Here is a 12,500-nt window from a genome sequence, read left to right as displayed (position 1 = left end):
AAAAACTGAATAAATATAATGTTTACACATTTACACCAGTAAATAAACAGAATTAATGATGGGCTAAAAATCTGCAAAATTCTGCGCGCACAGATTCCATGTGGGCCTGAGTGCCGCTTGACGTGCGGTGAGCTTGGTGGATACTCCAAAGTCAGATTTACTAACATATCCACTTAATATATTTGCAAACTACCGATTGTGTTTCATATATCATATCAGCATTATTTCTATACACGTAGCAGGTACATATTGAGCCCTCGGAAGAATGTATAGCGATTAAATAGGCCTCCAAAAAAAACACCCAGCTGGATGCTACAGAGTCCAGTCAGCCTATTACAAGCGACATGCAGCACCACGGCGGATTCGCGCACTCTCTCTCATTCACACACACACGGTCTCACATTCACATTTGACATTTAGGTGCTTTATTGGCATGACAAATAACTGTACATTCGTATAGCCAAAGCAGTGCCACTTTACTGCATACAAACAAGCAAAAAGGGCAGTTGTGCAAAGCAGTAGAGCTCTCTCTCTCATTCTCTCTCTCACACACACATACACACAGCACTACAGCGGATGCGTGCTCTCTCTCTCTCTCTCTCTCTCTCTCTCTCTCTCTGGCATACCTGCCAACATTCTCCCGTGTTTCAGACCCATCTCCCGCCCATTTCCTGTATTGTTCTATCTCCCGGAAATATCCCGGAATTCCACCCCCCCGTTCCTCAGCTTTTTGGTTCAGTCCCCACCGCGCAACCATCTTCATACCTGCTTCCCAGTTGTCGCGCCCCCCCATTCACTTCACACGCACCCACGGATAAAATCTCCCGGATTTCATGATCCGAATGTTGGCAGGTATGCTCTCCGGAGTGTGCGCTCTTTCTCTCAGGAGCGCTAGCTATATTGTTAGACTATCCGCCCCCTTTCAAATTATACCAGAGTTCCCAGCCACTACCGTGTTTTATTCGGAAATTTAACACAGCAAGAAAACTGGTCGGGTATGCAGACCTCTAGTTGCCAGTCCATTTTCTGTTATTTTACAGACTTAGATCTCTATATAAAAATGTAAATAAAACATTTTTTCTCTAAATGGTCACTCGGATAAACCAAGTTCAGCATGAAAAGCAGATAGAGCACAGGTAAAACTCCCATAATGTAATTCATAAATAAACAGAAAGCACCTGTGAATCACAAAATACTGAACCTGTTAAGTAACAGTGTGAGCAATTATGCATTATACATTGTGATGACCAGTGTTGGGGAAAGTTACTTTTGAAAGTAACGCATTACAATATTTGCAGTACTTGGTTACTTTTTATAGTAAGTAATGCGTTACGTTACTTTTTACTCCCTGGCTGAGGCTTGATCTCTTTCAGAGCTTGTTTTTTTTTCTTTCTTTTTTTAATAGAGGAGCTCTGCAATTAACAACACACTGTATGACCTACACCTACATTAACCTTTCAAAAACACATCAAAAAATATTGTAGGATAATGTTATCTGAGAACTTCCTGACCCCAGAGCTCTACATGCCGTATATACAGATTATTGAAAAGTTAAAACAATGTGTTTGCTATGTCTGTACTATTTGTCTTAAGTAAAATCGCTGTCCATTGAGAATATAATCCCCTTTTCCTTTTCTTGGATGCGTTCAAAACGAACACATTCTCTTATTGACTGTGTGATTCATTGCGATTACTTTCATTTTAATTCTGCAATTCATTTTTTACAATAATCAAACTAAAAGTAACTCACATGACATTTTCAAAAAGTGAAATTATTACTTATTAACTCAAATATTATTACTTAATTTATAAAAGTAATGTGTTTTTTAATGTGTCTTAAATGTGTCTTTACTCATTACTAGAAAAATAATATTATTACTTAACTCGCATTATTTGGAATGCATTACCACAAACACTGGTGATTACTTTAGTAGGTGCATGTAACATGTCTAACTATGTCATCTTGAATTAAAGTGTTACCCATTTTTTAAATTTATTATTATTTTTTTTGCAATAGTCATTTGTCTTACTGTAAGTGAGCAACCTATTGCAGAATCACCTGCTGTGAAACAGGGTTCAGGGTATGCTTCTTCCCCAAGTACCAACTCCAAAGCGTCTTCTCCGTCTTTGCCCAATGGTCTGAGGTCAACTGTGCTTCCCTCTGAGAAGCTGGACGCCACGTCAGACAGTTTCTACAAGAGCACACACATACACACACAGCACACATTACTATAGCAACACCTCCACATCGAATAGAGCAGATGATACATGTGCAAGCGCTTTCTGAAGAACAGACATTTGTGCTGAGTCACTGAGCAAAGTGAGATTAAAACTAGCTCATTTTCCCCCTCCAATATTGATGAGAATAGTTTTTTAATATATCATTGGATTAATTTTACTAGAACATATTAGGCTCTATTTTAATGATCTAGAAGCAAAGTCTAAAGCATGGCGCAAAAGCATTAAGGATGTGTCCGAATCCACTTTTGCTATTTTAAGGATGGAAAAATACGGTCTGCACCCCAGCGCACGGTCTAACAGGGTTGTGCTTATTCTCTTAATGAGTTATGGGTGTGTTTTGAGAATAATGTGCATTAAACCAATCAGAATCTCATCTCTTATTCCCTTTAAGAGTCAGTTGGGTCATGTCATGGCACATTTGCTATTTACATGGTGGACTTTGTAAGTGGAAAAACTAAATGCTTCACTAGCCAGAAAACAGTTAAACAGAGCATCTGCAGCGCGAGGATAAAGAACGAGCCTTCTCCATTCAGCCTCTTTATCTTTCTCTTTACTTTTACTCTTTACTTTTGTGGATATGGAAACTGTGTTGTACGCACTCCACTGAATACATCCACTAGCCTACATATTTCATTTAGTTTGTTAAGCACAAAGATTTGTTTCAAAACTATTTCTAAATTCAGTTCTAATTAAAAAAAATAAACAATAATAACAAAGTGTGGTCAAAAACTTATATCCAAACACACGTCCTGTTCTTATGCCCCATTTGGTAAGGCAGACATTTCCAAAAGCCGAAAGGTGGACAAAACTAAACTTGTTTTTATAAAAAAAATATATAAATATGCATACAATAAATAATACTGCTAATAATAATAACATTATACTAATGCAAATTGTCATGAATAAACTGAAAAAAATATCATATAACATATTAATCCTTTAATTTTTTTCATATGTAAAGATATTTGTGTGTTGCTGTACATCCTGTTTGTATTAAGAAATGTGTATGCGTTTAGGCGCACAACTAATGCGCTCTGAGCTGGACTTCAGCTGGACTGCGCTGGACCAATTGCGCAGTCTATTTTAGTTCCTCAAAATAGCAACACGCCAACAACGCACTTTAACACACACCCATTCCAGACCAGCACACCCGTGAGTCCACAAATCGGCACAAATGGATTTGCTATATAAACAACGCAGCGTAAACCGTGAAAATTAGTGTTGTGCTGGTCTGAAAATAGCAACACATCGCACCACACACAACTTGCACCTTATTGCGCCGGGTGTATGTTAGGGCCCACTATGTCAGAAATATTTCATTAACATATATGTAAAATGGGAATTGTTGAATTAATCATTGAATTAATTAAATTAAATACAATTTCTTTGAATGGCTTGACTAGTAAAATGTTTAAAACTACTTTAGAACTCAACTTTTTTTTTCTTCAATATTAATGATAAATATTTTTTTTAATATATGGACAAAATGTATAAGAATATATGATGTGAGAAATATTGAATTAATTACATTTAATTAAACTCATTTGAATGGCTTGCTTAGTGTAATGTTTAAAGCTAGTTAATGATGCAACATTCTCCCCACATTAATGATGAGAAATCACTTTTAAATATATAATTAATTGTACAAAATATATAAAAACATATCATGGGAGAATTTTTTTTTTTATGATTATTTATTTATTGCAGAACAAAGCCAGCATACATAGCTAGCAACAACTTTGTACAAGCCAGGGTTTGCATTAAATAAAAATACATAAAGAAATTACAAATAATATTAATAATAAAATAAAGACAGTAAAATAATAAATGAATAACAATACACAGAAAAAGAAAAGCTCTGGGGTGAGAATTAACTAGTTATTATATAAGAAATTTTCTCAATAAAATTGGACCATGCTTTGATTGTATGGGGTTTAGCTCTGTTAATTCTTGCATTGGAACGTTCTAACAGTGCAATATTTTTTAATTCAATAAGCCACATTTTATCCGCTGGGAATGAGGGTTCATGCCATATTTTAAATATAACTTTCTTGGCTGCAGTTAGTGCAGTATGAAATATCCTGCGTTGGGAAGTGTTTAGGTTTAGATCATAATCATCATTCAATAAACAGATATTAGGGTATTTGGGAATGAACATTTCACACAATTCTGAAATAGTTTGAAATACCTTATCCCAAAATGTACTGATAAGTGGACATTCAAAAAAACATATGCATATATGTCCCCACGAAGTTTGAATTACACAATGTACAAAAAGGGGTAGGTAAACGTTTCATGCGGTGTAGCACATATGTAGTTGCATAAGCCTTGTGGATCAGTTTATAGTGTATGAGTTGATGGGCAGGATTCTTAGACATCACCTGGATACTTTCCCATATCCAGTCCCAGTTCAGTTGGTAAGAGGACAGTTCCTTTTCCCATATTGTGATGATGGGGAGTGCAACAGAGTCATAGTTAAGCAGTTTGTTGTAAATGCATGAGATTGCTCCACGTGACTGAGAGAAATTCCCACAGTCCCGCAATGGATGATTGTCCAAATTACAGTTCCACAGAACTCCATAAGCACGCATTGCACTTCTCAGCCTTAAATACAGAAAGTAGGAATGTCCGGGGAGATTGTAACCTTCTTTCAAATCCTGGAAAGACCTCAAGCCCTGGTTGTCGAAGATATCGCCCAACACAGAAATACCTTGATCTGACCACAGCTTAAATATAAAGGGCTTTCATGGGAGAATTTTTGAATTAATCACTGAATTAATCATATTTAAACCAATTGATTTGAATGATTTATCGATGTATCGAATGTTAAAAACTAGTTTGATACTTTTTCCCCCAATATTAATAAGAAATCATTTTTAAAAATATCATTGGATTAATTTTTTAAGAATGTCTCATGTTAGAATTATCAAATTAATCACTAAATAATTTAAATTGAATAAAATTCCATTAATTTGCTTGATTAAAACTAGTTAATAAAACAAAATTGTACTCCAATATTAATGACAAAATAATTATGAATACATAATTGAATGCAATTTATAAGAATGTATCATGGGAGAATTAATGTATTAATCCCTGAAATAATTTAATTTAATTACATTCTATTAAATGTATTGCTTAGTGTGATATGTCGGATGTTTATACTAGTTCATAATACTAAACTTTTTCCAACACTGATGATAAATATTTTGTGAATATATCATTAGATATATTTTATAAGAACATATGTTAGCATTTCCCAGAGATGGGTTGCGGCTGGAAGGGCATCCGCTGCGTAAAAACGTGCTGGATAAGTTGGCGGTTCATTCCGCTGTGGCGACCCTGGATTAATAAAAGGACTAAGTTGAGAGGAAAATATGTTAGCATTTCATCATTGACTGAATTAATCCAATATAACGCAATCCTTTTTCATTTTTATTTCAATGGCTTGCTAAGTTAGATTTTTCGAAATGCACAAACAATCAAGAACAAGTTTTTCATCAAGGCTAAAAGCTGCTTTTAATTATTGTTAATTGTGATGCTTAAAAAGATTTTACAGGTCTCGTCCCACTGAAAACCTTGAAAGCATCTCAGAAATGCTGCAAAGATTGTGAAAGTGTGAGACATACAGACAACCAGGAAAAACACTCTCCATTTTGCCTGGAGGTAAAGAGATTTGTCGCAGTAGTAGAATGGCAGATAAATCAATAGAAGCAATAAAAGCGAATCATCTGTTGATGTCTAAGAGACAATCAATCAGCGATTATGGCTCCGCTCCAAAATATAGAGAGCTGCCTTGCCATGTGGTGCCTACATTATAATGCTAAAACACAACCTTGTCTACTGTATATATAACAATTCTCTTGTACAGAAAAACACATTCTTCAAACATTTACTGTAAAATTTACTATAACTTTCTGGCAACTTTGGTCACCAGTAAAGCATTTTTGTTGGGAGAGCCATAGGAGAATTGAAGAACGGTAGACTTTGTCTTTTATCTGTTCATTACCTTTCAGCCTATGTAAAAAATCTTCCAGATTACCAGCAGGGCTAATGGTTCAAATAGCTTGTGTCTGCATTTAGACCTGGGGATTCAGGAAGAGAGAAGTCCTCCACCTCAGTACCTGTTTTTGGCGTGTGTGCATAACTATTTGAAAATACTTATAGATTGCCTACAAATGTATATTCTGACTTCACGTGAAGCAGCTTCTGGATCCAAACGCTCAATCAAACTGTACAAGGAGGCTCAACAAATGGTAATAATAAACATTTACATAGCACTGTAATACTTTCGAAAATCATGATCGCAATGTATACAACCACCTAATATCAGAAAGGGATTAATTTTTTATATATTGTTAAAATATTGATGTCTGTGATGCAGCAAGTCCAGAGTTCCAGTTGTGCAGCATCATTTTATAAAAAAAAACTAATTAAATAAATCACTTTAATGTGTGATACGACTAAAAAGAGGTCATGAACGAATATTTTTTCAATTCAAATGAGTAGCGGCTTGGACCAGGAAACAGTATTTCATACATCATGATGTTAACAAGTGGCACCTGTTTGCACCAAACAAAACGCGACAGAAATTTAAATGCAGCCATTCAGAAGCACAGAATAGTGCACTTACTGCACTCCAACGAAATGGTATAGATTATAATCTAATTAATACATATTAAACCTAAAAATTACATTATTAAATGCAGATGCTGAATCACTGACATGTGTTGTTTATTTTAACATCCTGATTACACCATTGCCTTTTGTAAAATAACCTAAACTACTAGGTCATCACTTTTTTGGGTCCACTTATTTGCTTGCATAGTGATAATTTGTAACATGTGTGCTGTCAAACCAATAAAGATCTTTTCTTAATATGCTGTTGTTGTTTTTTTGTAATTGCGTGTTTTCTTAAATTGCAGCACGTTAAGCTTTCTCGGCCACCATACATTTTATATTAACAAAAGAATTAAAAGCTAACTAACTAGGGATGCACCGATCCCGATACTTGGATTGGATATCAGTTCGACACCGCATATTTTTGCTGGATCAGGTATTGGCCATCTTGCGTATGCACTATATTCTGTGTAAATTATAAACCAACAAAAGCCGTGTAAGTAGCCTATTATAAGGCACTAGAAAGTTGTCATGTAGGTCTACTATATGCCAGATGTTCTGAAGCCATTCTATAGTTTAATGTGAAGCACAGATTCAGAAATTCATGTTCACTTCAGCGCTTCCCTCCACTGCGCCTATCAATCATTCTCCATTCATTCACAATTCAAACTGCGTGCCGCGTTCGTTTATGACAACACGGAAAACTTTCTCCAAGACTTGTTTCTATTGCCTTAAATAATCAGTAGGGAAATACATTTAGTTTTGCATTAAACAGATTCATTTTGACCTGTAACATGGAGTTCACCGCTGTTTCTAAATCATATTGCGTCTGTTAGATTAGCAGACACTGGAGTAGAGAGGGTTATTGCCTGCTCTTCACACACAAAGCAGGCCTACCTGAAATTTTTAATTAGAAGAGGCTCATACATTGGACAGATCCTCAATGTATGAGCCTTTGAGGCTCATACATTGTCTCAGTGATGCATCAAGCGCTTCATTCATGCACCATCTGCGCAGACGCGATGTGCGCCTCTCCGTAAGATTATTTCTGAATCTGTGCACAATAAGTTTAGATTCTCTCATCCTTCTGACCGAGGTTATTTTTCTGAGGTGAATACTTTCAGTGCTACGAATAGTTAGTAAAGCCTGGCTCATTGTTATCAAAGTAGTTAATTCAATTAATAAAAGTGAAACTGACAGGCGCAATATGGATTATCATTAACAGAAATATATTCAGCCTAATATAGGCTACTCAGAAACTGTGAACATTTCACTGTCATTTTATTTATATTAATGTTTTATTTAACAGACCTGTCTGTCAGTTTGTGCGCTGAAGCATATAAGCGTAAAACTTTGTTTTATGGCGAGTTTAGGCGAGGGACTGTTTATTAAGTGAAACTGACCTCAGATTTAGTTTAGTCTGCGTCAAACCTGCAGGAAAATATCAGGCTTTGCTAAAAGGCTGGTTATTTTACCAATGATTAGGGTCAATAGTGGTAGCCTTTTGCAGATTTCAAAGAAAAATCTTAATATTAAAAAAGGAAACGTAAGCTGGACCACAACAGATCATATCAATGTCATAATGAATGCTAGCCTAGTTTATTAGGTCTGTTATTTTTACTGAGGAAGATATATTATTTGCGTTTATCACTAGAACTATAGAAAATGTATTATGTATAAAAACAAACGGCACAGTATCGGGATGGGATCTGTATCGGTCGATACTCAGAATTTTGGCATCAGCATCAGATCCAAAAAATGGTATCGGTGCATCCCTATAACTAACCACTACATCAATCAGAGTTAAAAGACTTGTTGTCAAACATATATCAACAATAATCGCAGCAATAAATATCTAATCACGAACTCTTAAGTACTGTATCTGCATGCATAAATCAAAGTAGTTTTTTTTGACCTGGCAGTGCACCACCCTTCAAAAAGCTAAAGTGGCAGCCATTTTAACAGTATTGCGAAAGAGATGGCATACAAATGTTCAGTACATAGACAGGCCAAAACCACAGACCACCTCGTTTCCTAGCAGATAGCAAATGAGCATGTTATCATGAGACCAACGTTCATCCTCAGCACTTAAATGGCAGATAATGCGATCTGAAGACTGATATTCCCCGACCTCTCCTCCATAATGGTTCAGGCTACATGTTGACGTAATCCACAATGCACTTATTGCAATTAACCCCAGCGGAGAGAAACCTGACCACGATTACGACAGCGACAAATTCAGGCAAATTGGAAAGCTTTCATTTTAGGAGACGCTAAAACAGGATTGGTTCGACTCTGGAGGAAAAGACATCATTTGGACTGTTATTGAAGGGTGTGTTCTGGTCAATTCAATTCAGTCCCCGTTGAATTGTACAGCGATTTTCACAATGATTAGAGTTTGTGTAGGGTTTACTACAGTGGACAGTATAGCTGTCAAGCATATCAAATGAGAATTATTTGTAAAACATTTTTCAATTAATGTTTAACAGAGCAAGGAATTTCTTATAGTATTTTTTTCTTCTGGAGAGTTTTATTTCGGCTAGAATAAAAGCAGTTTAATTTTTTTTAAAACCATTTAAAGGTCAATATTATTAGCCCCCTTAAACACATTTTTTTTCGATTGTCAACAGACTCAACCACTGTTATACATTGACTTGCCTAATTCCCCTAACCTGCCTAATAGGGTATATGCAGAGCTAGTGTGTTTCCCATACTGATAATCTTCCGGTGACCTGCTATTGTGTGATTTTTTCCATTCTATACGATTCCTTTTACAGCATCGATGTTGTAATGTAATTCAAATACAATCAGTTAAACAGACTTTGGCATTCATTTAGTTGCTCAAGCGTAAAACGAGACAAAAAGCCGTTTGCTCGCACGCGACCGTCAGAATGGGCAGGCTAGCACAGAAGCTCCATTGAATATACTGGGTTAAAATAAATGTTCATTTATTTAATGTTCATTTACAAAAGTCCTATTAGCATGCTTCGGCATATACCCGATTAACCAAGTAAAACGTAATTTTAAGCTGAATACTAGTATCCTGAAAAACATCTAGTAAAATATTATGTACTGTCATCATGGCAAAGATAAAAGAAATCAGTTAAATCAGTTAGAAATGGGTTATTAAAACTATTATGTTTAGAAATGTGTTGAAATAAAAAAATCTTTACGTTAAAGGTTAAAACACCCTTGAGTACTTTTGAGTACTTTTTAACAGATTTGTGTGTGTTGAGCATCATTTAACATCACATTAGCAGCTGTTAGCTTTAATTGTGGGGAAAACTGGATAATTCTGAAAAACTTTTGAAACTCAAATCACCTCATCCACCACCAGTGTGCAGCATCCACCAGACCGAACACCACACACCAGCTGATTGGTGGAGAGGAGACAGAGTGATGAAGCCAATTCTAATATTGGGATGCTTAAGAGGCCATGATGGACAGAGACTAGAGGACAAATTTGGCCAGGATGCCAGATTAAACACCCGCTCTTTTTAAAAGGACATCCTGGGATTTTAATGACCACAGAGAGTCAGGACCTTAGTTTAACATCTCGTCCGAAAGACGGTGCTCACTGAGATGTACAGAGTCCTCATCAATATACTGGGGCGTTAGGACCCACACAGACCGCAGGTTGAGCGCCCCCTGCTGGCCTCGCTAACACCACTTCCGGCAGCAATCTAGCTCCCATGTGGTCTCCCATCCAGGTACTGAACGGCCGCAGCCCTGCTTAGCTTCAGTGGGTGACCATGTTAGAGCTTTTTTTAATTTTTTTTTCTTTTTTAATAATTTTAATTACAATTTTACATGGTAAAGCATAACACAATACACATTAAAAGATAATTTGGAATCAAAACATTAAAACTGTGGTAAATTCCAGTTCATTTCTTTAAAAACTTGACATGCTTTGTCCGTCAAAATTTTGTGCAGTTCACCTAAATTGTTCTCGTTTTTATAATATATATACAGTTTTTCCACATATCCTTCCATTTTCCTCCTTAAAATTGCCCATACATCCATCACAATTTTGTCTTTTTTGCTACAATTCTCCTTTCCCACATTGCATTCTTCATCAGCATTATACATGGGTTGACAATATTCTTATGTTCATTTTTCTTATTCCATCCCAACATCAACACTCTGCTCCATTCCATTTCATTTTCATCCCAGTTTCCAAGAAGTCCTTTAATTAAAACTTTACAATCTTTTAAAAAAACTTTCAATTTCTTGACAATATAAAAACATGTGTAAAAAACCCTCTTCTTCTTTTTGACATACTTTACACATTTCACTTTGTTCCATCCCTATCTTGTTTAAAATTACATCTGAATAGATTGCTTTGTGCCTTTCTAGTGCCATTCTAGACATTCGACTTTTGTTTCTACATACCTTCCTTTCATGTTTACCCATATTTCATTTGCTTTTGTTATTGTATTTTTCCATCCAGTATTTGTTTGCTCCATGTGAGAGTTGCAGAGAGATAGCTGCCGGAGCAACTTCAATTTCTGCTGATTTACTAGTATCATTCAAACGACAAGTAAAAATCCATCTTTTCCAAGATCACCTGAAACTCTGTCAATAAAACCAAGAGCTCCTCTTCTCTCCCCATCTCACCTTTCACCAATCCTAAACATTATTAATTCTAAGTGTGGCTTAAACAGGTGCGTGGGCTTGACAAGCCACCAGTAGAAACACACTTTCATCTCACTGACACTTTAACCGACACCTGCACCAGTTTTTTGCACATTTGCACCAGACATGTTTTTACAATAATTCCATAACAAGAAATAAAAAAATTGTGCATTTATGTAATGTAATGTGTGTATTTATATAGGGCACTTATCGCTTAGCAAAGCGTTTCACAAAAACATGGGGAGGGGGGCGGGTCTCTCCACACCACCACCAGTGTGCAGCATCCGCTTGGATGATGCGACAGCAGCCCCAAGACAACAGCGACAGTGCGCTCACTACACACCAGCTCTAGATGCAGTGGAGAGACAATGCTAGAGCCAATTCGGTGGATGGGGATGATTGGGAGGCCATGATTGGTAAGAGGTGATGGAGTGAATATAGCCAGGACACCGGGGTTACTCTTTACGGGATTTTTAATGATCACACAGAGTCAAGACCTCAATAAACATCTCATCCGAAAGATGGCGTTCACTGACAGTACGGTGTCCCCTTCACTTTATTGGGGTATTAGGACTCACACAGACCGCAGGTTGAGCGCCCCCTGTTGGCCTCACTAACACCACTTCCAACAGCAACCTAGATTTCCCATGTGGTCTCCCATCCAGGTACTGACCACGTTCAGCCCTGTTTAGCTTCAGTGAGTAGCTAGACTTGGGCTGCAGGATGATATAACTTTGGCATTTTTGAAGTGTGTTTTACACAGGTGAGTGGGTTTGACAAACCAACCACCTTTAGAAACACACATACTCTCACTCTCTCTCTCTCTCTCTTTAAAAAAAACCTTATACTTCCTTACTCTTGCACTAAATTCTCTAAATGCAAAGAGTTCTTCATTTTTTACGTGTGTATTGTCTTCTCAATCGTAAGTCACTTCGGACAAAAGCATCTGCTAAATGTCTAGAGGTAAATAAATAACTCAAACGTACCTCTTTATCTTCCTCTAG

The 12,500-nt window shown here is 36.6% G+C and overlaps 1 protein-coding gene across 1 annotated transcript in view; it reads right to left on the bottom strand.

The window, feature by feature from the left end:
• The window catches only part of scn1laa (sodium channel, voltage-gated, type I-like, alpha), an 81,889-nt gene that overhangs the window by 26,311 nt on the left and 43,078 nt on the right, over nucleotides 1-12,500 (bottom strand). The window contains 2 exon segments of the mRNA XM_056466052.1: nucleotides 2,060-2,192; nucleotides 12,483-12,500. The exon segment at nucleotides 12,483-12,500 is cut by the window's right edge and continues 411 nt beyond it. Of these exon segments, the coding sequence (XP_056322027.1) occupies nucleotides 2,060-2,192; nucleotides 12,483-12,500 (151 nt within the window).

This window comes from Danio aesculapii, chromosome 9 (assembly GCF_903798145.1).
Source record: "Danio aesculapii chromosome 9, fDanAes4.1, whole genome shotgun sequence".
Lineage (NCBI taxonomy): Eukaryota > Metazoa > Chordata > Actinopteri > Cypriniformes > Danionidae > Danio > Danio aesculapii.
The sequence above is the reverse complement of the archived record's forward strand: the minus strand, read 5'-3'. Positions and strand labels throughout refer to the sequence as shown.